Below are 25277 nucleotides of genomic sequence, written 5' to 3' on the forward strand. Positions count from 1 at the left end.
GCTCTCCCCCAGAGTATTTAGATCAAAGAGAGCAAGAGGCCAGGATAACTAACAACCTCACTTTTAAAAATCTGGGTGCTTTCCAACAAATCTGGGACTTGGTGGGGAGGGGACCCTGGTGGGCCTTAATAGCATTGTAGGAATCTTGGCAGTAAAGACTAAGCTGAGTTTTCTCACTCAGCTCCCCCTCACTCATCTCCACCACAGGTCTCGCTGCTTAGCACAAGCTGAGCTCAGATCCCCTGAGGATCCCGTAGGGCTGGAAATCTTGGGCTGTAGCCTGGCACCAGCATCTGGGACAACCTGCAGGGGACACCCTACAGGCACTGCCTTCCACAGCTCTTTCACTCTAGTACTTGGAGGAGTTATTCCACTGCTGTTATTTGTAATTAACCATGCGGTTTATTCACATAGCATCTTAGGTTTTAGGCACTTTTTTTCTCAAAGAATTTTTGTATGTTTTATTTAATTTTTTATTTGCGCCTCACAATCACCAGGCGAAGTAGCCTGGGTAGAGAGGTGAAATTATCTTAAAGTTTAGGTGGGAAACAGTGGTACAGACTATATTGGAAGGCAAGCATCTTGATTCCTAGACCTGTGCTGTTTCTACAAAAGTTCTTTACAATGAGGATAATAATAAACAGAAAACACTTCTGCTATCCCTTTTATTTTCATTTTCCTCTTTAAAACTTTGACATGTTTTATTTATGTCAGTCCTCCTGAGATCAGTTTTCATGAAACCCTAGTACTTTACTGGCTGTCCTCCATGCTCAAACAATGTCGGGTAGGAACTCCAGTCTTGTTCTGATTTATTCAGCAGATGGAGAGTTATTATCAATATTTCTTCAGAGTTTGAGGGGGTACTTTTGGATGATAGAGTTAGTTTCCATTTATCATCATTTTATCCCCAGTGCTGGCTTTGGGGGCTCTGATTTTTGCCATACAAATGTGAACCATGAGGTTGCATTCAACTTGGTCTATTTCAAAGCCAGAAGAATAGAGACCAGAACATAGAAATATATGGTGGCCTTTGGCAACTTGTTGGAAATGTCTACTTACGGCATTGACTCAGATCTTTATTCGTCCCTCTTTAGACCTTGAAGAGGTCATAGAAAACATTTAGTAGCTCTGATTCAAGGCTTTTGTTCTCACTGATGCAGAAAGTGAGTCTCAGAGAAGTCAGGAGACTTGCCTGAGATCACACAGCTGCTTGGTGGCAGTGCTGGAACTAGGCATCAGGTCATTTGTTCTAGGTCTGAGGTGTTGTTGTCTGTGAAACCACAGGACCTCTCAAAAACAAGGGCTGGCTATGCCTGAAGAATGCTGAGGGAGATTCCATGTGATTAACTCAGCTCAATAAACACTCACTGAGGCCACCATAGGGAAAACCAGCGAGGTGTTGTGTGGAACCCCACACAGCTCAAAAGGGCTGGCTGGGCAGGTCCAAGTCTATTTGTTCCTCAGTTCTGTCCGAGGGGTACAAGGGTCAGGCCTCCTGAAATGCTGCTATGTCTACATTGACAAATTCACTCTGAAGACTAAAATCTTTTGTTTGGATGGATGGAACCCAAGCTTTTCCTTTATTCTCTGCGGTAACAAAAAGGAAGGCCATGGAGAGGCTTTCCTACAAAACCACAGGAAGATTAAAGGGCCAAGGAGAAGGAATGCATTTTGGATGAGGAAGTTGGAGAGTTCTTGAGCCCAGAAAGGAGACTTTTCGTTATTAATGGTGGCTCTTCCACAGCTGTGGCTTGGAAATGGGAAAGACGGGAGGTGGAAGAGACCCATGTATGGGTCTGTGTCTCTGACTGCAGACATGTGCTTGGGACACCATGTCCCGCCGGTGCTTGGAAAGGGGCAGGAATCCTTGCTGCCCACGTCTGACAAGAGTCCCTGCTGGCCACTTTCTCCCTGTCTTGGAGGCAGTGAGCACCGTGGGGGAGGAGTTGAAATTGCTAAGAATAGCCATGGTCTTTGAGACATGCTCTTTTCAAGGAATCAATGGAATTAGAAATGAGATATTAGCTCTAATCAGTCACATATGTTGGGTTCTTAGCCCCTAGGAAAAGAATTTCTGACTGCGGCTCCTCACCCAGTGGGGAAAAGGCATCTACACCTGTGGATCTGGCAGGGCCCCTCTTCTGTCCTCTGGAGGGTCCAGCACAAAAGTACCCCTTAGTATATGCTGTCAGTCTGTCATCTGGTCTGATCTAAAGTGGCCAGGCTTCTGACTAAGCATCCCCTATGTGGCTTTTCAACAAGTGTAGAAGAATTTCAAGGCACACATAGATCCAGACTAAGCCAAGAACTAGAGGCTGGAGGTAAATTCCAGCTCCCCTTTGTCTTATTTGCTTATGTTTCTGAGATGTGGAGGTGTTTGGAGAATTAGGCACATAGTGAGAGGATGGGTTTTTTGTTTTACTTTTTATTTTACAAAAATTTAAACCAAAGAATAAATTGCAAGAATAATCATATGAACCCCTGTGTGCCCTTCATATAGATGCAGGATTGGTGAGCAGGTTTTCACTAAGCATGTGAGTTTCTCAGTATGGTCCCCTGACCACCTACATCAGAATCACCCCCAGACCTCTTCGCTCAGGACCTCAGGGCAGCCTGGGATGTTGCACTCTGTGCAGTTCCTCAGGGAGTGTTGATAGGCTGGTACCTGTGAACTGCCCTGTTGTGATTCTCAGGTGTCTATTAACTTGCCCCTTCATTCTTTTTTCTTTTTTGTCTACATTGGGTCTTTGTTGCCGCACGTGGGCTTTCTCTAGTTGCTGCAAGTGGGGGCTACTCTTTGTTGCGGTGCACGGGCTTTCTCATTGCTTGGCTTCTCTTGTTGCAGAGCACAGGCTCTAGGCACGCGGGCTTCAGAAGCTGCGACGTGTGGGCTCAGTAGTTGTGGCTCGTGGGCTCTAGAGCACAGGCTCAGTAGTTGTGGCGCACGGGCTTAGTTGCTCCACGGCATGTGGGATCTTCCCGGACCAGGGCTCGAACCCGTGTCCCCTCCATTGGCAGGCGGATTCTTAACCACTGCACCACCAGGGAAGTCCCTGCCCCTTCATTCTTTGTGTTACCAACCCCACCAGCTCCAATGACTGGTTAGAATATTGTACTAATTGATACCATCTCTTTAGACCCTGCATTATACCTTCGAAAATATAAACAAGGGGAATCAGCCCCTTTTCCTTTTCTGACATGGCACTCTTCCGCTTAGCTACTACGCATGACCCTTATTCAAACTCAACAGACTTGTAATGAAAATAAAATCTCGTGTTAAGATTCTTGCCAACTTTTTAATCCTTAAGTTTAATTTATGATTCACGTTGAAAGTTGGTTTTAGAGCCCTGGGCCTGTGCTTAACTAGAATCATCCCCTATGAATTATTTGTGTATGGGTGATGGGTGTGAATACAGACACACTCACACAAAACACTAGTAGAACTTTTAGATGTCAACATTTAAGTATTCCAAAGGGAGGAAAGGACAAAGTTAATTTTCTGGAGAGATTTGAAGTCCAAGGTCTAATCTACAGTTGTTTCTGTTTGGGGATCTGCATTATGTCATTTAAAATAAGAAGAGTTGGGCTTCCCTGGTGGCGCGGTGGTTGAGAATCTGCCTGCCGATGCAGGGGACACGGGTTCGTGCCCCGGTCCGGGAAGATCCCACGTGCTGCGGAGCGGCTGGGCCCATGAGCCATGGCCGCTGAGCCTGCGCGTCCGGAGCCTGTGCTCTATAGCGGGAGAGGGCACAGCAGTGAGAGGCCTGCGTACCCCGCCCCCCCAAAAAAAAGAAGAGTTAAGGAAGCAGGGATGGGAGGGATGGGTGAAATGGAAAAGGATGGGGACGGGTGGTCAGGGAGCAAATAGCGGATTAGGTGTTGGCGCACTGAAGTCGTAGTCAGGCAACGGAGTCGTGGCCAGGTAAGAGACCCCGCATGCTTCTTCAGATGGGTGCATGTTTCTTGTACATATTTGCATTCCTCACACCACCGTGCCCAAGGCTTGACACAGAGCAGGTGCTTGGCGTTTTCTGAATGCTTATATGAATGTCATCCCTCAGCTTCTTATGAAGATGCCACTGGCACAATTTCAGGGCTTAGAGAGGGAAGACATGTGAACCTGTCATTCACTTATGTCGAACAGAGTGTGAATGGAGGCCCTAGAATTTGGCCCCTAGCAACTCTCACTGTGCCCTGGGCGCCTTCTGGGAGGACGCTGTGACCGCTATGGGCACAGCCTCCCTCCCGGAGTTAGCAAATTGGATTTGTGTGTTCACATTCCCTCCTGTTGTTCACTCACTCACAAATGCTGCTCATCTACAGTTTCGTGCTGCTTTCTCAGGGAAGCCTAGCGGCCAGATCCCTTTAGGAAATTGACCCCCCTCTCCCCGCACAATACCTTTTAAACGCAGCATTCCTAACCCTGTTCTGTAAGTATCATAAACGCCGAGAGTATCTGGGACCCTTAAAGTTGAAGACATTCACTTTATTGAGGTTCTAATGGAAGGCCTTAGAGTTACGGCTCTTGGAGAAAGGAAGGATAAATATGATATTTGGGGCACACGCTTTTCCAATTATGGGCAGCTCAAACCCAGTATGGCTCCTCATCCATCTCAATCTGAAGGCTGTGGGGAGGCTGCTCCTAGACATCTTTGCACACTTAATCTCAAACCCCGCTCATGCAGCTTCTAAATTTTTTAAGATTAATCAAATCTAAGTCTTGCAAAGTGGTGCACTCTGATTTATATGAGTTTTGGCAAACAGGCACAGCGAATAAAAACTTTCTTAGTTGGAAATGACAGCATTAGGGGAACGAGGGCTGAAGAACCATACCAGGGCACCCTGTTTTGATGAGCCGGTGGCAGCTCCTGGAACTCCGTTAAAGGACTCTTAACTTGCTGTGGTGCTAAGGCGGGAGCCTCCAGGTAGCACGCGAGGACTGGTGTATCCTCCTACCCATAGATTTATTTTTGAGCTCTAGTTCCCATGAAGGAAAACCTTAGCAAGTCTTGTCTCAGCGGGATTGGCATTAAGCTGTGCAGGATTCTGTGGTAGGGGCTGGAGGTGAAAGTTGAGAAGCTGGAATCAGCTCTGGCTCAGGAGCTCATCAGAAAGATGCCCAGCTACCCACTGCAGGGGTCAGTGAATTCATACTTGACTCAAGCCATTGCTTTCTAAGAAGGTCCAGTGTAATGAATCAGTCTGGTGGCAGTCAGTATAGCATAGTAACATATAGTTAAGCTTGGTTCTGAGTTCCTGGTTCTTGGTTACTATTCCATCATAAGCATTTCCCTGCAGTGAATTAACCTTGATCTCGGCCTTAATGTTCGGCAATCTTAGCTTGTCCCACAAGAGCACTGAAAGTTGAAGCCTTTTGTCTGGCAGTGCCCTGCTCCCCTGCCATGGAGGGGGAATGAACAGAGTCAATCTGGCTGACTAAGTGAGCTGGGGCACCAGGAAACATGCCAGCGCACAAGGGATGTATTTTGTAGGAAACAGAGGGAGAAGCCCCGTCACACAAATTGGGCCTTCTGATGGGAGAAGGGGATAGCTATGGCTTGTCAGGCTCAGCATTATGTACACCAGATACAGTGCAGATGGGCAGCAACAAGACAGGTTCCAGACCTACCAGGTAAGGGTCTGAGCCCCTGGGAAAACATTGGTCTTTGTCAGACTGGCTTCAAAACTGGGTGGGACTGGGCCATGCAGCTACCTGGGAAGGAAGAACTCTTCCTTTCTAAGACATATGTCAAAGGAGCAGTACCCTCTGTGAAAACAGAAGAGGGTTTAAAATTAACACCTAGGAAAAAGTTATTTAAAATAAATATCTGGACAATACCTGGTACGTGTTACTTTACATTTTCTTTTAAGGTCTTTTGTAAAACATGACTAGATTCTCTCAACCCATCACAGGCACTAAAATTTTGTTCTAAAGAGACAGCGAAATATCAGAGTAAAATCATGCACCTCCTTACAGACAGGCAGCAGGAATTCAGAGCACAGATTAACCTGGTGCACCAGGCAGGTGCTTGGCCTGCCTTTTCAGAGTTCATTGCTCTCTGAGAAATAAGATTAACACGCAGGAAAGTACAGGGACCTGTATAAGCCAGATGATGAGTGCCCTACGGATGCAGACAAATGAGTGATAAATGAGGTTCATGGTCACAGGGAAAGGGCTAAAGAACCCAAGGACAAGTGGGATACAATTGGCAGGGGACGAATGAGGGTGACAGTGGTCAGAGAGGCACAGAGTGCTCTCAGGCACTGGTGAGGTGGTCTACAGTAGAGGGAGGGTAGAGTGGAGATGGATGGGAAAGAAAGGGGGAGGGCTCAATTTTTAAGATTTCACTTTATCCAATCCAGAAGGCCCATTGGAGATATGGAAAGGTCTCCAACTACTTCTGAGGCTTCAGATCCACTCAAGGGCAAAGTCAAGGATACCTAATGATTTCCTCTAGTATTCAGGTCTGGTAATCTACATCAGTAAAACAAAGTGACTTTGGCCTAGAATTTGGCTGAGGTTGGCGAACGTTTTGCATCTTCCCCCTGAAATTGCCCTGTTGTTCTGTCATTAATAACAGCAGCAGCAGCAACAACAATAATAATGAAAAGCAAACTCTTACTCTATGTGGCAGACACTGTTTTAAGCTCTTTCAATATGTTAACTCATTTAATTTTCATGTCAACCTGATGAAGTAGTTACAAGCATTATTCTCCTTTTTTAGGTGAGGAAACTGGAGCAGAGGCAGTTCCTGCTTTAACCACTGCTTTCCCTGCCTCTTATAAAATACCAGTAGGATGATCACTGTGTAATATAATAGCAGGGTCCAGCTCACACGTACTTTGTTTGGTTTTGCTTTTAATTATTGTTACCACTTGTTCTTAGGTACCTTGCACCATCTTGGAGAAATTATTTGAAACTAGTGCCTGGTCAGAGCATTGCTTCTTTCCTGGCATAGTGGGGGATTTGGGATGGTGAGCTGCAGAGCTACCAAGCTCCCTGCGCTGGGCTTTGCATTCCACAATTGGAATTGTGTGCCCAGGTGTTTCTTACCTGGGCACACTCTACAAGGTAAGCCTCCAAAGTACATACGCCCTTTGACCAGAAGATATGAAATTTAATTATTATACTTCACAATTCTCTTCATGTAATTATTGCATATATTTATATTGTATTAAAGAATTCCCATTTCTTGAACGTTATTGTGTGTTTATTAAGAACAAAGCATGGTGAGTGCTGTCAGGGGTACAGTGATGAATAAGAAAAGGACTCTGACCTCATTTACAGTGCCCTGGGGTAGGCAGAGTATATGCAAATAATCGTAATGACCAAAATACATTCTTCCAGAACCAATTCTGTTGTGGTTACACAATTTTTGGAACGTTCAACAAATTCAATTCAGTAAACATTTATTGAGTATCTACTATGTGCCAGGTGCTGTGATAGATTCTGAGGATGCAAAGGTGAAAAAACTTTTGTTCCTGTCACCATCTATAGTTACTCTAGTTTGAAGCTGTGTGAACACACTCTAGGGCAGCCAGAGGAGGGAAGGAATAATTCTGCCTGGTGTGAGGCTAAGAGGAAGGCTTTCTAGAGGGAGCAGAAGTTGAACTGGACCTTGAAAGTTTTATGGGACATCACTGGACTAGAAGGGACACTTTTAGGACAGGAAAAGGTGAGCAAACCCACAGAGGCACAGGAGAGTACAGGATGCTTGGTTAATGCGCTCTACGAAGCTGGAAAGAGAATCTGGAACCAAGCTGTGAAGGGCTTTTAATAGCCGTAGTACATTGTTTGGACTTTACCTTGTGCAATGGTGGGAAGGGGGTGGGGAATCAGATAATAAATTGGGCAATCAGTTCCTGAAATAGTCAATACTGAACTTAATTAGATTCTGGCGACTGCATTGAAAAGCATAACAGATTTTAGAGTTGAAGGGCCAGGCTTGAATCCCAATGTGTCGATTATAAGCCATGTGACCTTGACCAGCTTATTTAACCTCAGCTGTAAGAGGAGGCTAATAAGTATATCAGCCTTACAAGGTCATTATGAGAACAGAAGGAGACATTAGAGAAAAATGGTTTCTGTACTGTTAAGCACTGTAAATGTTAATTAATCATATTGTTATTTGGTGCCAGAAAAAGGGAGATGCTGGGAAAGTGTCCATCTGTTTAATATCTTCTCTCCGTGTTGTAGAGAATTCTTGGTTTTTCAGCAGTGTAAACGCTAATGGTTTGCTTTCCACGTGCCATGAAAACCGTTTTTAGATGTGATGCTTCTAAACTTGTTATACAGCCTAGCACAAACGAGGGCAAAAGGAAGCTAGCATTTTCTGAGTGCTGTCCTGTGCCAAACACTTGGCAAACATCGTCTCGGTTAATCTTCACTGTAACACTTTGAGGTAGTTATTATCCCCATTCTACAGATGAAGAAATCAACATTGAGAGTTAACTTGTCCAGATTAATTAGGAAGTGGCAGACCGTGGACTTGAAAGTGTTGGGTTGTTTTTTTTTTAAATTAATTTATTTATTTTTGGCTGCGTTGGGTCTTCGTTGCTGCACACTGGCTTTCTCTAGTTGCAGCGATCAGGGGCTACTCTTCGTTGAGGTGCGCGGGCTTCTCATTGCGGTGGCTTCTCTTGTTGCGAAGTACGGGCTCTAGGAGCGCGGGCTTCGGTAGTTATGGCACATGGGCTCAGTTGCTCCACAGCATGTGGGATCTTCCCAGACCAGAGCTCGAACCCATGTCCCCTGCATTGGCAGGCGGATTGTTAACCACTGAGCCACAACGGAAACCCTTGAAAGTCTTATCTATGCTGTCATGCTTGTTGCGCCTCACTGTGCTGTCCCACAGAGAGCAAGGTGGGCGAAGGGCTGTCTTAGCCCCCAGTGGCCTTCCAGTTTCCAGCTCCAATTCACTTGAGACCTTGATATCCTCACAATTATCTGGTTTAAACTAGCTGGTCCTGCAATCAAACAGCCTCGATCAAACAAGCACGCAGTAAATTCTTGCAGAATGACTGGCTAATTGGTGTATCTTTTATCACTTCTCTAGATGTTTTCACCCTGAGCACCACCTACTACACTTTATTGATTTCACTGTATTCTTTGGTCTGCCATTTGGTTCTGGGGCCATTGTTCTGGAAGAGTGAATAAACAATGCTTTAGAAATTACTCTCCAAAGAGAGATGAAAAGATACTGGAACAGAGGTATTGAGAAAACATTCATGGGACTGAGGCTGTTTTAGATGGTCTGAATACCTGTGAATGAATTATATAATGTCTCTAAAATCTGTATGATGATTTATTTCAATGTATTGTAAAATTTAATTCTGTTATAGGTTAGGATTTTTGGTTCCACTTTTAATAATAACAAAAAGCCTTTTATATAAAGTAGGTAGGGCACACACTGAAAGCAAAGAACAGTCTTTCTTGTTGACTAGCAGTGACATATTTCCTTAGAGGAAAAATCCTGCAGCAGACTTTGAGTGTCAAGAAGAAGAATAATTTATGACCTTAATACTGTAGCTGAAAAGAACAGTTAACCATTCCTTTTTGAAGCAGCGTATGGAAAGAGGGAAAGGCTTAAGTTTAAGAGGTTAACTCATCTTTGTTTTTAACTCTTATTTTTTTAAATCTTGCTCCAAATTTTATTAGCCTTTTAAATGTGAACTTATGCTAATATAAGTAAATCTGTAGTTTTGCTGCTTAATGAAAGTTCTATTTTGTGAAGGGAAAGACTATCATTATGAAAGTGGGCTAAGGGGATCCAGAGGGTTTGAATATTGAGGCTGCAAACCAGGCAGCTGCATTCATAGTCAGTACCTGGGCTGAAAAGAAGCATCACCTTTGGAATGTTGACCAAATAAAATAATGGCAGACATTGCAGTACCAAAATGGAAAATCCAACACACTGACTTTATTTCCAGTATGAATTTTGAGTCAATGGAACCCTTGCCAGTGGTGGAGAAACGGGAAGAGCGTTGAACCTGGAGGCAGAGGACTGGGTTGCCTGTGTTGCTGCCACTTGTTTGCTGCGTGGGCTTGTGCAAACCATTTAACTTCTCTGAGCTCAGTTTTTTCATTGATAAAATAGTGATGATAGGAGAAAGGTCCTTGAGGCTGAATCTTCTAGAGAGGTTATGGACAGGATTAATAAAATCCCATATTTGACCATGACTAGCATAGTGCCTGGAGCAAAGTGAGCACTCCAACACTGCTTGCTACCTTCCTCATTCCTTCGCTCGGTGCTGAGCACTGACAAGACCACAGCTAGTCCCTGTTAACTGAGAATAACATGTTCAACAGCATCTGTGGCTCTGCCTTAGCCCCACCACCGGTTTTCTGTTGGTGGGTAGCAGAAGGTATGATGCTACCTGAGCATGTGGAATCCATGTCTCCTGGGACTTAAGCACTTGGGAAGCAACTGATTCTTCTCCATATTTGGGTTTCAAATTAAAACTTCTAAACTAGATAGAGGTCTGATTTAAAACTGGACTGATCAAGTGGTTCAGATGATCAGTGTCTGCTATTTACAATAGCCAAGACATGGAAACAACCTAAATACCCATCAACAGACAATTGGCTTAAGAAGATGTGTGTGTGTGTGTGTGTGTGTGTGGAATATTACTCATTTGTAAGAAAGAATGAAATATTGCCATTTGCAGCAACATGGATGGACCTAGAGAATATTATACTTAGTGAAGTGTCAGAAAGATAAATATTGCAATACTATATGATATCACTTATATGTAGAATCTAAAAATAGCATAAATGAATCTCTATACAAGACAGAAGCAGACTCATAGACATCAAAAATAAACTTACGGTTACCAAAGGGGAGAGGGAGGGAGAGAGGGAGGGAGGGACAAATTGGGAGTATGGGATTAATAGATACAAACTACTATACATAAAATAGATAAGCAACAAGGATTTACTATATATAGCACATGGAATTATATTCACTATCTTGTAATAACCTATAATGGAATATAATCTGAAAAAAATAAATGAGTCACTTTGCTGTATGTCTAAAATTAACAATATTTTAAATCAAAAAAATTGATCAGTGTTTGAGAAAGAAAAGTCAACTTCCCCAGAAATACTTAGAAAAGGAGGCACTAGCAAGGATGAGCTCTGGGCTGGAGGATGTCAGCCTGCAGGTGGGGCGTGGAGGTGGGGGCCAGAAGAAGAGAAGGATGCCTCAACATTCCTTCATCGACTGCAAATTGCTCTGCCAGGGAGGATTCCCCACTTGGGATCAATAAGCTGTTCTCAGCTGATACTCTTTAAAGCCTAGAAAAGTGTGGAAGCAATCATACCGTGGGGGAGTTTCCATGTGGCCCCAGGCGTGCTGAGGTAGAAGAATGAAAGCTGCCCTGGAGAGCTCAAGAGAGAGGAAGGCAAACAGCTGTGAGCATCTCTGGACAGAAGAAACCCGTGATAGACGCACACACAGTGAGAAAGAGAAAAGGAACAGGGAGACAGGGCAGCAGGAAACAGCACATTTCCATTCATTTCATCTTGAAAACATAATGGTCTTCTTAAAAAAAAAAATTCAGGAACTGGTTCATCCTGTATGAAAATTGGTTTTTAGCAAGTGAGTAAACAAGTCAGGTTTTAACTTAAAAAATATAATTCTCTCCTGTTCACTGTCTCATCAATGTAGGCTTGATAGTACATAGTAAAGCTACAGAGTTTAATACTGTAGTAGATAGTAGAGTTTAACACTGCATGTGCTGAATTTAACTTGTGACTAGTTTAGGACTGGATGAAAATGGACAGATCCAAAGATGGAAATATGGTCTTTATTGCTTCTTCTTTCACATGGGCTGGAACACTGTTGGTCTGTAAAGCAACCAAGATGATAGGAACGTATGTTGGGAAACTAAATTTAAAGAAATGTGGAAAAGGGGGAGGCAGCTACCACCTATTATGCTGTGCATCTCAATCTTTCTGAGTCTGTTTCCTCATCTGATAAATTAGGATAATAATGCCCATGGGCTTGTGTAAATAAGATTATACAGCTCATATAAGAGGGCTTGACCTATAGGAGTAGATAGTGGACGCATCAATGTTGGTTCACTTTCTCTGGCAGAACACCGCATTCTCTGGTGAAGCATTTGCTGACTGCCATGCAGAAATGCGTTTCATGTCACCTAAGACAAATGGAGTGTTGGTGATTGAGTTTAATTTTTCTTTTCCTCAACCTCGAAGGACAAGAGTTAAGTTAGGAGGGTGGACATTTCGTGTTTCTTGCTATGTCAGAGAGTTTGCTGGGGGGGGTGTTGTGGGGCGGGGAGGGTGATGGCTTTTCTGGTGCCTCTGTTAATCATACACTAGGTGGTTGCCAAGCAGCTGAAACAACTACATTTTCTGGCATGGTTTGCTTATTGCTGGCCTATAGTGAGGTAGCCTTAGAGAGGTTCCCAGAAGAAACTCAACAGTAAGTGTCCACTCCTCTTGGATACCCTGCTAAGCACTTTCAAATGCAATACCCCATTTGCTCCTCAGACTTACTCTAGGAAGTAACATCCCCACTTTAAGGAAGGAAGAGCACAACTGAGGGAGATTGGTTTGCCTGCAGACTTATTACAATCAGCACCCGTACCCTGAGGCTAGAGCTAAATATTGAGCCTGAGTTCCTTGTGAGCTGGTAGAAGGGGAAGGAAAGAAAGCAAAGGACCAAGTCTGTCAGTATTGATTTAAACTCCTCATTGCTTCTGTTGTGCACATCTCTGCAGTGTTCTCAGGCAACCTGTGGAGGAATCCAGCACATGCGGAATATTTCCAGCCACCCCACGGCACATCCCCAGAGCTTCAGCTCAAGAGGTAAGCTGCAGCTCACTCTGCATGCCACTGCAGACGGCTACTCACGAAAGGGACTGTTTCAGAGTTAACTTCATTTCATTGATGAGTTTCATTTCATTGTCAAACAGACTTGCTTAGGTTGTCCATGAACACTCCTTCAGGGAGGAGCCAAGTTGTGGGGTGATTTATAGGGATGTTGTTACTTTACATTATTGCTATTCTTACAGTGATGAAAGAAACCACCACTTCTTAAACCTTTGCTGGCTGTGGACCAGCATTTCACATATATCCTCTCTTTTAATTCTGACAACAACCCAATGAAGTAAATATTATCATTCTCATTTTATAGACAAAAAAATTCAAGGAGGTTAAGAGGCTTGCTGAAGGTCACAATAAGTGACAAAGCAGCGATGCACAATGCCCTCTTTTTAATACTCAAGAATGTGGTCTTTCCACCTCACCATAGTCTCTCAAATAATTATTCTCTACATTGAAATGAGGTGTGAAGACTGGGCTCTGGGGTTTCAAGACTGCTGTGCTCCTAAATGAAGTTCGTCCTCTATAAAGTTAACTTCCATCCCCTAAACCTTTACACTGAGATAAATTAATGGGTCAAAGACAGGAAAGATGATCTCTGTCCCTTTCAAGGCATCTCACAAGTCTATGATTCTGAAACCAGGGTACTCCCGCTGGATTTAGCTTTGAATTGTTCCTCACACTTGACCATGGATGCTCACTAGATTGTTGACTCTTTCTTCCTAATGTTTCCTGTATTCATTCCTTGTCATCTAATTGCACTGTCACCACTCTCCTGTATTATTTCAATAATTTCCTAACTTCTCCTTGCCTCCAGGCTTTTCCCATTCTAAATCCTGCTCCTAGATCAGTCTTCCCAGAGTCATTTTGTAAATGTCAGTTCCCATTCAGAAACATTCCATTGATATGATGCATCCATTTAGGCTGATGTTGGAGAAGAACAGTTAATGACATGATACGGAAAAAATGATCACACTATGTTATTAAATGAAAAAAAAGTTACAAAATACACCCAGTGTTACTATGGGTGATCTATGTGTGGTGGAATCATGGATGACTTTATTTTCTTTTTGCTTATTCAGAGCTCTTAAATTTTTTGCAATAAACATTCTTCTTATAATAAGATAAAAAACTAGAAGTTACAGTAAAAAATAATGAAAAGGTATTCAGGATAGTGTAAAAGAGAACAATAATGAGATTCCATTTTAAAAAATTGAATATATTTGACATAACATTGTGTAAATTTAAGGTGTACAACATGTTACTTTGATACATTTACATATTGAAACATGATTGCCTTTGTAGTTATATTTATCACATTACATAATTATAGTACAGTATTGCTGTCTATTCAGGATACTGTAAAAAACAAAAATGAGATGCTATTACATTTTAAAAAATTGAATATATTTGACATAATATTGTGTAAATTTAAAACATGTTACTTTGATACATTTATATATTGTAGTATGATTGCCTTTGTAGCTACATTTATCATTACATAATTATAGTACAATATTGTTGTCTATATTCATTATACTTGCATTTGATCACTATGGCTTATTTGCTACTCATTGTAAGTTTGTACCCTTAAACAACATCAATCTTATCTCCCAAGATTCCATTTTTTTACCATTCAATTAGCAAAAAAATAAAAGAGTTATAATAGCCTGTGTTTCCAAGGGTGTGGGAACGGGCATGCTCATGCACTGTAGGTGGGGAAGTAAATTGATACAATTTTTGTGGAAGATAATGTGCAGGATTCATCAAAGTGAAAAATTTGCATATGCTTTTACCCAACAACTCTAATTTTAGGAATCAATCGTATAGAAAGACAGTTCTCAAAGTTTGAGCTAGGCCAAGAACAGCAGCATCACCTGAGCAAATTTTCAGGTGTGACCCCCAAACCTACTAAATCAGAAACTGTGAGAGTGTCATCCAGGATCTGTGGTTCAACAAATCACCTGGAGAGATGATTCTGATGCATGTTGAGATTTTAGAGCCACTACAAGAAATACCCTTCCTAAGGAGGTACCTTTGTATGAACAAAGGCACAAGGGTTACTGTACAATGATATATATTACTACCTTATTTGTAATGTTGTAAAATTAAAAACAACCTATGGGGACTTCCCTGGTGGTCCAGTGGTTAAGACTTCGCCTTCCAATGCAGGGGGTGCAGGTTCGATCCCTGGTCAGGGAGCTAAGATCCCATATGCCTCACAGCCAAAAAACCAAAACATAGAACAGAAACAATATTGTAACAAATTCAATAAAGACTTTAAAAATGGTCCACATCAAAAAAATCTTTAAAAAGCAAACAAAAAACAACCTATGTATTCAGTAGGGAAATTGCTAAATAGGTTTTATTAATTTATCCTGTGAAATACTTAAGCATTGGTTAAGGAGAAAAAATATTAGCATGGAAAGATTATTAGTACATATGGCTTAATTTTTTAAAAAAGTATTGGGTTGGACAAAAAGCTCATTCGGGTTTTTCCATAAGATCTTACAGAAAAACCTGAATGATTTTTTTAGCCAACCCAATAATTTGCAGAAAAATATATCTATCATATTATTAACCACAGTTTATATTGTTTAAAAACAATAAATTCATTTATTACTTATGAAAAGAAAATCCTCCCACTGGCTCCTGTAATATAGAATTAAAACTTCTTAGCCTGGTAATGAAGGTCCTTCATTACCTGCTTCAGACCTGATTCTCCAGCTCCATGCTCCCCACCCCCAGTATATCCATAAAGAAACTTGTTACTATCAAATTATTCTGAGAAAGGCTTACTACTTAGCCTTATTTCCATTTTTAGTTGAGGAAACTGAGAAATGTAAAGGTTGAGTGATGACTTGCCCATGGTCACATGGCAGCATTTGAACCTGGATGCCTTTTACCAAGTTCCAGCTCAAGTGTTTGTTCCACTCCTCCAAGCTGGTTGGCTAATTGTTCCCTAGTCTGGAATATACCTCTTTGCCTTTGCTCGTGCCATTTTCCTTTCTTAAAGTGCTCTGAATCAAGTCTTATGTCCTCCATGAAGCCTTTCTCCAGAACCCTAATCAATGGGGGATCATCCTGAGGCCCTACCCACCCATGTAGTTAAACCTTTCATCAGGTACTGAGCCTCCCTCACCTGTTCTGTAGCATTCCAGGTCTATTCAAGGAGACTCTCATGCCTTGGGACAGGGACTGCTCTGTTCTTTTTTGTTCTCAGTAATTGATCTGCGATAAGTTGTAGTTGATGAAAATGATGATGGATTTGTACTTGGATATTTGCTATCAATACGTCAAAGATTTGACTTACATAGCATCAGTGACAGCAATCAGAGAAGCTGGCTCCCAGCACACCAGTCCTTGGAATTTAGGAGTTGGATTAGGGGTGCAAATGAGCCTTCTCTAGGTATATCTTTTCGAATAGTTTTGGCTTCTGTGTGTAAGTGGTATAAATGTTTTACTTATTCACAAAATAAAATTGTGTGAAAAGATAAAAAATAAAATAAACCTTAAATTTTAATACAAACAGAAATAAATGCATCAAGTTGTTTATCAAATTGACAATCAAACCACACAGAGAAAAGGATTCAAGTAAAACTCTGAACATAGTGCTCTATGTGCAGTTTCTCAGTGTAGGGATAAAAAGGACTTCAAAGAAATTTTAATTTTATTTAGTTGGTTATTTGTTAATAATTATAATGCTATTGGATTCCTAAAACTATTCTATGCGTATTGTTGGACAAAGCAAATAACTAAATGTATTGATGTCATCATGTAGTAGGCAAAGTAACACCCCCCCTTCCCAAGTTGTCCACATCCGGAACCTGTGTTTGCATGGCAAAAGAAACTTTGCAGATAGAATTAAGATTAATTCTTAATTTAGGGAGATTATTCCAGATTATCTTGAGTGGGCTCAGTGAAATTGCATGGGCCCTTAAATGTAAAAGAGGAAGGCAGAAGAGCAGGTAAGGGAAGGAGAGGCAGGAGAGAGTCAAGTCATGAGAAGTACTCAACTTGCCACTGCTGGTCTTGAAGTTGGAGTAAAGGGGTCATGGGCAAAGGCATGCAGTCGGCCTCCAGAAGCTGGGAACAGCCCTCAGCTGACAGTCAGTAAGGAAATGGGGACCTTATTCCCACAGCCACAAGGAGCTGAACACTGCTGACAACCTGAATGAACAAGAAAACAGATTCTTCCATAGAGACTCCAGAAAGCAATGCAGCCCTGCTAATACCTTGATTTTACCCTGGTGAGATTCATAACGAGCCTTCTACAGAAGTGTGAGAGAACAAATATGTGTTGTTTTAAGCTGCTAAATTTGTGGTAATTTTTATGGTAGTGTATTGGTTTGCTTGGGCTGCCATAACAATGTACCACAAACTGGGTGGCTTGAACAACAGAAAATCTGGCAGCCGTGTCCAAAATCAAGGTGTCGCAGGCTTGGTGCCTTCTGGGGGCTATGAGAGAAGGATCTGTTCCAGGTCTCTCTCCTGGGCCTGTAGATGACCGTCTTCTCCCTATGTGTTCACATCATGTTCCCTCTGTATGTGCCTTTGTATCCAAGTTTCACCTTTTCATAAGGGCACCAGTCATACTGCATTAGAGCCCACCTTAATGACTTTATTTTAGCTTCATTACCTCTGTAAAGAACCTATCTCCAAATAAGATCACATTCTGAGATACTGGGGGTTAGGGAACTCAATATGTGTGTATATGTTTATATGTATGTATATATATATTTGTAAATTATGTATATACAAATTATATTTTGTTTATAAATTACACACACACATATACATACATATATATATCTGTACGTATTTCCCCCTGGCCATGTCGACCAAAAGGATCTAAAAGCAATAACACCACTGCAGCAATGAGCACACCTTGCACCCAGATCTTGATTTCTAAATATCATTTCCCACTAAAGAAATCAGGGCTCTTTGAAGAACTAACTGCTTCTGATTCTGGGGCAGGGTAAACACAAGTGAGCCTGGGGAAACTTGGTGTGCCAGAAGGAAAGGAAATACTTAAAGATTAATGAGGTCATGTCAGAAGGACACAGGATCTTGCTTGAAGGGGTTCCTACTGGCCAACTTTGGAATAATTTGAACATCAAAAAGAAAATGACAGTAATGGATTAAAGTCCATTGAATTTTTTGAAAAAAAGCTCATGAGTCCACAGTCATACTGAAAAACAAAGAACTTTAAAAAAAAAAGGATTCCACCTAATAAATGCAGGAAGAGTGATAGAATTAGAGAAGCATTATATTTCAACCCCTACTGTAATAATAGATTCAGGCAAGTAGCATCAGCAGATGCTAACCACTGAGTAAAAAGTTCTTGAGTAACAAGGTGTTCACACAGAATCAGTATATTTCCTCACAGATTATTAATTACAAAGGGGAAAAGGTTTGGTTTGGAGAGATTTGGTGGTTATTACTTTAAGTGATCAAACTGAGCACAGCCAATAGTGGAACAATCTGACGTTGTTCGAGCCTTTTGATATGAAGCCCACCTTTGGATTATTTTTACTAAAAAATATTTAACTTAAATCTAACCATAAGAAACAACCATATAAACCCAGACTGTGGCACATTCTATAGACCGTTGGTTTGGACTCTTCAAAAAAGTCAAGGTCATAAAAAAACTGTAGCTGAAAAAGCAGTTGGATTAGATTAAAACAAACAAACAAACATCGTATGCAATATGGAGGCTTCATTGGATTCTTGATTTTTTTTTTTAAATGCTATGAAAAACATTTGGGAAACAATTTGGAAAATTTTAGTAGGAAATGCATATTAGATAATACTATGAAATATGTTGCTAATTTTTCCCTTAAGTGTGATAATGATGTGATTATGTTTGAGAATGTCCTTATTCTTAGGAGACACATGCTGAAGTTATTTGATTCAGTGCCATGATATCTGCAAGTTATTTAAAATAGTTCAGGAAAAATATGGTATACTGGAACCGGCTCTTACCAGCTCCTGAGAGCAGATAAATATTCAGGAGTTTTGCAAGCCATTTGCTAAACTAATGGTTTAAAATTAGCTTGAAATCAGTCATGGTGAGAGTTTTTTACACCACAGAGACTGGCACCTGCTACACCTAGGGCTTCCTCCCCTGCCCCCAGAGACCAGGTTTATCAGCACACCACTGAATATGGAATCAAATTTTAATAACTGGTGAAACAATTCAAATGTGCCTTGTGTTCAGTATGGTATTCTTTCAACCTTCGTGAAGATTTTAAATTTTTCAAAATAAAAAGTTGGGAAAAACAGAAAAGGAAAAGATCTTCCTTCCTGGGAATGTGAAAACCACAGAGTGAAGGATATGGCACAGAGAGAAGGCGCTTGGGAATCTACCAGGTGAGACTGGGATGTGTCCGTGACCTTACATGGGTCGACTGGGAACCTCTGTCTGAGGCCAGCCTGGTGCCTTCAGGAGAGAAGAGTTGCCTGTTTTGCTCAAGGTGCATGAGCTGCTTCCCTTCCTTCCCTCCAGGCCTGGAGCTGAGCTGCTGGGGATGGCTTGCCTGAGTTTACTGGATCCCATAGGAAGTTTCTAATTCTAATTCCTTTGAATAGAAGGGTTAAGGTAGTTGTGGCTTGTGTGGTAACTAAGGCAGCTGTGGGTGGCAGACTTCATTTTCCTTTCCTTTCTATTTGTCTTTTCATTACCCGCTGTTCCCCTCCTCCGTCTCATCCTTTCCTCTCTCTGTACTACCAGGAATCCCCACCCCACACCTGTGCCTAGCTCACCTGCCTTCTAGAAGACTCTCAAGACCCACCTCGTCTACTAAGCGTCCCCACGATAACCTCTGCCCTTCTTTCTCATGCTCCAGGGCACTGATGTCTGTTTTACATCCTGTCATATTCTGTTCCAGGATGAGTTGTGTGGCCGATTTTTTTTAACTGATCTGTAAGCTCTTTGGAGGGCAGGAACTGGATTTGATGTATACTTGTTATGTAAAAACACTTCTTTCCCCCAGCTGGAGGTTAGCATAAAATATCTATCAGATTCAACTGAGTTGCTTTCCTCTCCATCTCTTCTCAATTCTCTTTTTCTCTTTTTCCATTGTTCTCTCCCTCTGTCCCCCCTATTTGTTCCCTGTGTTTGTCCCAGGCCTGCCCATACTCTGTTTAGCTTCTTTCTTTCCCCTTCTTTTATCCCTCTACTTGTCCTGCCAAGGCTGCAGTTGTGGCCGCCTCCTAACTCTGGACCTCTTCTCAGGACTTCCCCTTGGTCATGGAACTTTTGCACACCTAATTGCTCTGCAAGAAGAAAAGCTGCCTCTGAGAAACGTACACTGTCCTCTTTCAGGCTATCCATCCCTCAAGATTCCCGGCTTCACAAAGGAAGTGGTGCTGGGGCAGCACGTAACTCTCAGACATCTGCATCCCACATTTTTTTCTCTCCCATCCCCTCTCCACCCACTACCCACCCCCCACTCCCTGCCTCGAATTCTCTGGACTGATTCTTGTGGTAAAATCTCACACGTTTTCTCAATCTATATGCAAACCAGGTAGGATTGACAGCTGAAGAAAGCTGCACATTGCCTGGGCTCAAAGTTATCTGTTCTCCCTCTGAGGGAAAATCTTTGAGCTCCGTGACAGTGCCTCGAAGCCATGGCCCTTGTCCTAGACTCTGCCCCGGCCCAGGCGAGCGCCTGACCCCTGCTAATATGTGGGACCTTTAGCAGCAGAGAGTGGGGGGAGGTAACCAGAGCCCCCCGCATGCCAGTGATTCATGTTCTCTGAAGGGATCAGAGTGTTATTAGAAACCTCGCCTGCCAAATGTGGGGCAAATGTAACCAATTTATTAATGCCGAAAAACCAATGTGTGAAATTGGACCAAGAGGAGAGGGGCGCCAGCCCCTCTCCCCACTTCCTGCTCTCTGGCAGTGACAGAGGGAGGGTGGTGGACAAAGAGTTCTGTCTTCTGCAGGAGGACGTTTCTGTCATAATCACATGTGATAGTGACAACAGATATTCCTGGCTGAAGCTTCAAAGGGCTGGGAGATAATTGCATCCACCATTCTCAGCCTGGCTGTGATGCCTCAGCCTGCAGCTCGCAGGTTGTAAAGCGCATTGGGCAGGAAGGTGGGGAGCTTGGTCTTGGTTTCCCTCTGCCTAGATCTGCTCCTCAGTATTGGGACCAGGTGAGAATATGGGGAAGTAAGAATGCCCTGCCATTTGTGTGTTTTTGTTTTTTGGTTTTGTTTTTTTAACACCTTTATTGGAGTATAATTGCTTTACAATGGTGTGTTAGTTTCTGCTGTATAAGCAAAGTGAATCAGCTATACATATACATACATCCCCATATCTCCTCCCTCTTGCGCTTACAATGTCTCTCAATTTCCAAACTGACGTTGTACGGTGGTCACTTAACCCTTTTCTATAAATGGTCTTAGACTGATCTCGCAAGGTTTCCTGGGTAGTTGCAGTTTGTCTCCAGCAGAGAGGGTTCCTTCAGAGCAGTATGCATTTTTATATGCCTCATTGCCATGGATTGCCCTCTAAACAGGTGGTTGAGTTGAAGACATTAGCAGTCCCATTTATTAAAGAATTACTCTATGGTATGTTATCATTATACGTTATTTCATTCAGTCCCCACACAAATACCCTCGTGATGTAAGTATTGTTATTCTTGAGGAAACTGAGCTCAGACTGTTAATGAACTTGCCCAAGATCATAGGGTTAAGTGCACAGGATTCAAGCCCATGTCTGTTTAACTATGCTCTTCACCACCCAAGTTTAAGAAGTGGAAACCCACAAAATTCTTCGGTAATCTGGTGTGATAGTCAAGAAGCAAATATGGGAAATTTTCCTGCTAAAGCTGCCTTGGAAGTCTCATATTTCAGATTATTAATTTTTGAAGAATCAGCTTACCATAAAAACAATGAACACACATTTCAAAAGAGAATAAATAAATGTTAATGATGATTTGGAGAAACTTTAGAAACTTTCAAAATGTCAGGCTTTTTGGGGTTGGCATCATTATCATTTTACAAGACTATGGGGTGGGAGATGAGATCTGGTTATTTTAGATTCCTAGCTATTTAGATTCTGGCTAAATGTCATTTATTTTGTAATGTGTCACCACATGTCATGTCTCAACACTAAAGGCAACATAATGTATAGCGGGGAAGTCTGATTAGTAAATCTTGAATTAGTGTCTTGCTAATAGTTCTGTTATGAAGGAAAGATGCTGATAGAATCCCCTGTGCCCGAATGCCATTAAATTCACATGTTCTCTTCTGCTGGAAATGTGCTTGATGCATTACAGTGTCTTTCTGATTGGCATGATATGCCTAAAGGGCGGAGCTGCCTTTCATTTCTGGGAGCTTTTTCTCCTCCTCCGCTTTCCAGTGATAGTTTAACGGGTCTTGAGGATGCTGTGTGTCATGAGGCAGAGTAGTTGTCTCTTCAGCTGAAGGGAAGGAGGGTCAATGCTAACATCACTGAGATCTAGAAGCAAAGTTCAGTCTTCATTTTGAATTAAAATCCAATCAATTCATCTTGCTTATTTTGGTATCTAGAAGAGTGTCCCTATTTCTTCCTTTGTCTCCTATAAGCTGCAACTCCCCCAAATCTTCTTAGAAGAATAAATCACTCACTAAAAAAAAGTCTGTAAGCCAATGAAGGTATATTTATGTACTTAAAAACAATTTTTAATGTCTGAAAAAGGTGAAAACAGCTTTTTTGTCCCTATAATTTGGCAGCAGTAAAGGACCCGTTAAGGATTTGAAAATTGGGTTGTCCTCTGACAGTTGAATTAGTAAAATTCACACTCAGTGGCAGTGATTAGCTGTGTCATATAAGAATAATGACAACTCCCAAAATAATAATGGCAGTAATAAGAATGCAAGGGACTGACTATATACGTGTCAATCCAACCAGAAGTTGAGCTAAGAATCCTCCCAAGGAGACATGGCTGAAATGTAGGTGTAATTTAGTAAGAGGAAAGGGAATGGAATATACTCTATTCTATCTGGGGATCGACTATAAACAGAGATTGATCCCAGAGGATAAAAAGGAAAATCTAAAGTGCCGATCTTAATCTTTTAGAGGCAAAGAAGCCTTTCTAAACGGCTCTGAGCTTTATGATTTTCTTGGTAAAAGAAAATCTTTCATTTTCCTATAGTGAAAGCTCGCATACTGGCACCTGATAGGCCAAGTCTGGCCCACATACAAATTTTGCTTTGTCTACACTGTATTGAGTTACAGTATTTTTAAAAGTTGTCAATTAATTTCACATAGGAAAATCTAGGATTCTAGCTTTTATTGAGAAATTGGGAAGACCTGGCTTAGCTAAACTGTCCACAATGGTCTGGAGCTATAAAGCAGCAACTGCTCCCTTTAGAAGAGGGTTCAGTCTCCGGATTGCCACAGTCTCCACTATTCCCTATCATACCTGCTCCCTGATCTGCTCGACTCATCTATGTTTCAGTCTTTTGAGCCTCTTGGTTTTTGAGTGTGTGACCCGCCTAGTGGGTAAGCTGGCCTTCGGCTACTTGAGCTGAAATTAGCCTCTTAAGACCCTGAACCCTCCTAGTTCTGATTCCATGCTCAGCATGCAACCTCGTGAGAATCTGGCTTGCCATGTAATTTGCCTATAAAGAAAGAATGCATTGATCTTCTGCCCTGAGCATCTTGCTCTATATGAGGTGGTGGCTAGAGTAAATTTTAAAAGGTTTCGGCTTTGGAGTCAGACAGGCCTGCTTCCAATTCTGGCACTGACACTTACTAGGTAAGGTCACCACGAGGCCTCCTGGCACCCCGCCAGTTATCTTCTCCTGGAGATGTCACCTTGGGTCACCTTGGGCCACATACCAGAATATTCAAATTGCAAAAACATTTTATGAGCAAAATTGATACCCCTAAGTCACAAATTACAGCAACCCCACATCTAACCAACCAACCAACAAACTTAAGTTTCTCTAGAGATAGTACACATAGCAAAAGGATAGAAAGCTACTGATCAGAAACACAAACTCTGATGGCTGTCTGTTCTAGAGAGGCAGAAGGGGAAATGGTGGCTAGAACATGGATTTTGAACTTAAGAGACTTGTATTCAAGTCCTAGTTCTTTCCTTTATTAACTGTGTGAACTTAAAAAAGTCATTAACAGCTCTGAGTCCCCAAAATAAAAATTCTCTCCCTACATACCCCATTGAAACTTTGTGCGGATTAAATAAAATAAGGTGGGGAAGATACTAGGTAAACTGTAAAATGTATGGAATTGTTAATATCAAATTTCTATACGCCCCAGTGAACATAAGAGTAGAAATAGTAGAAGAACCCAAGAGGCCCAAACCTGGAGTCTCTAGCCTGCCAAAGCAGCATTCACAGCCTAAAGATCAGTGCCAGGTTCAGAATACCCATAACCTGGAGTATACATCGAAGCCTGGAGTGCCCATCAAATTAGACTCTGGTTTGGGAAATAAAATAATAATATCCAGTGATGATTAGGGTGGAGGGAAAGAGTCTCACACACGTTGTTGTTGAAATTATAAACTGGAACAAAGAAATCATGTCAGCAGTACCTATTAAAGTTTTAAATATGCACTCAGCAATTCCCTTCTAGGAATTTATCCGATGGAAACACTCTATAGTGAGCAAGAATACCTGTACAAGAATGTTCGAGGCAGACTTCCCTGGTGGTCCAGTGGTTAAGACTCTGCGCTTCCACTGCAGGGAGCACAAGTTCAATCCCTGGTCGGGAAACTAAGATCCCACGTGCCACTTGGTGTGGCCTGAAAAAAAAAACTAAACTAAAAGAATGTTCAAGGCAACATTACTTATACTATAAAATACAATATAAAATTAATACATATTCTTGTTATGACGACTATGCAGCATTAACAAAAATGAAGTAGATGTGTGTATATACATATATATGTGTGTGTGTGTGTGTATATATATATATATATATATATATATATATATATATATACTGAAATGGAATGGCTATCTGTAAGGTATGATTGAGCTACAAAAAGCAAGCTGCAGTACAGGATAAACAGTGAGACCATATGTTTTTAAAATAACCTAGGTATATGTATGTACCTAGAAAAAGTCTGAACATATACAAATCTAACTTTTAACATTGATTTCCACCGGAGAGGCTGAGTAGAATGTAAGGAAGAGACTTCACTTTTTGCTTTACATACTTTTATGTTACTTGAATATTTTATAATGATCAGGCATTACTTTTGCAATTTTTTTTTTTTTTTTTACTTTTATTATTATTTTTACGGTATGCAGGCCTCTCACTGCTGTGGCCTCTCCCGTTGCGGAGCACAGGCTCCGGACGCGCAGGCTCAGTGGCCATGGCTCACGCGCGTAGCTGCTCCGCGGCACGTGGGATCTTCCCGGACCGGGGCACGAACCCGCGTCCCCTGCATCGGCAGGCGGACTCTCAA

The 25277-nt window shown here is 41.8% G+C and overlaps 1 protein-coding gene across 4 annotated transcripts in view; it reads left to right on the top strand.

The window, feature by feature from the left end:
- The window catches only part of HAO2 (hydroxyacid oxidase 2), a 214754-nt gene that overhangs the window by 59911 nt on the left and 129566 nt on the right, over positions 1-25277 (top strand). For all 4 annotated transcript variants that reach the window (XM_067034158.1, XM_067034163.1, XM_067034170.1 and 1 more), the window contains exon 3: positions 12745-12832. In XM_067034158.1, the coding sequence (XP_066890259.1) occupies positions 12745-12832 (88 nt within the window). The remainder of the gene's footprint in view (positions 1-12744; positions 12833-25277) is intronic.

This window comes from Kogia breviceps, chromosome 1 (assembly GCF_026419965.1).
Source record: "Kogia breviceps isolate mKogBre1 chromosome 1, mKogBre1 haplotype 1, whole genome shotgun sequence".
Lineage (NCBI taxonomy): Eukaryota > Metazoa > Chordata > Mammalia > Artiodactyla > Physeteridae > Kogia > Kogia breviceps.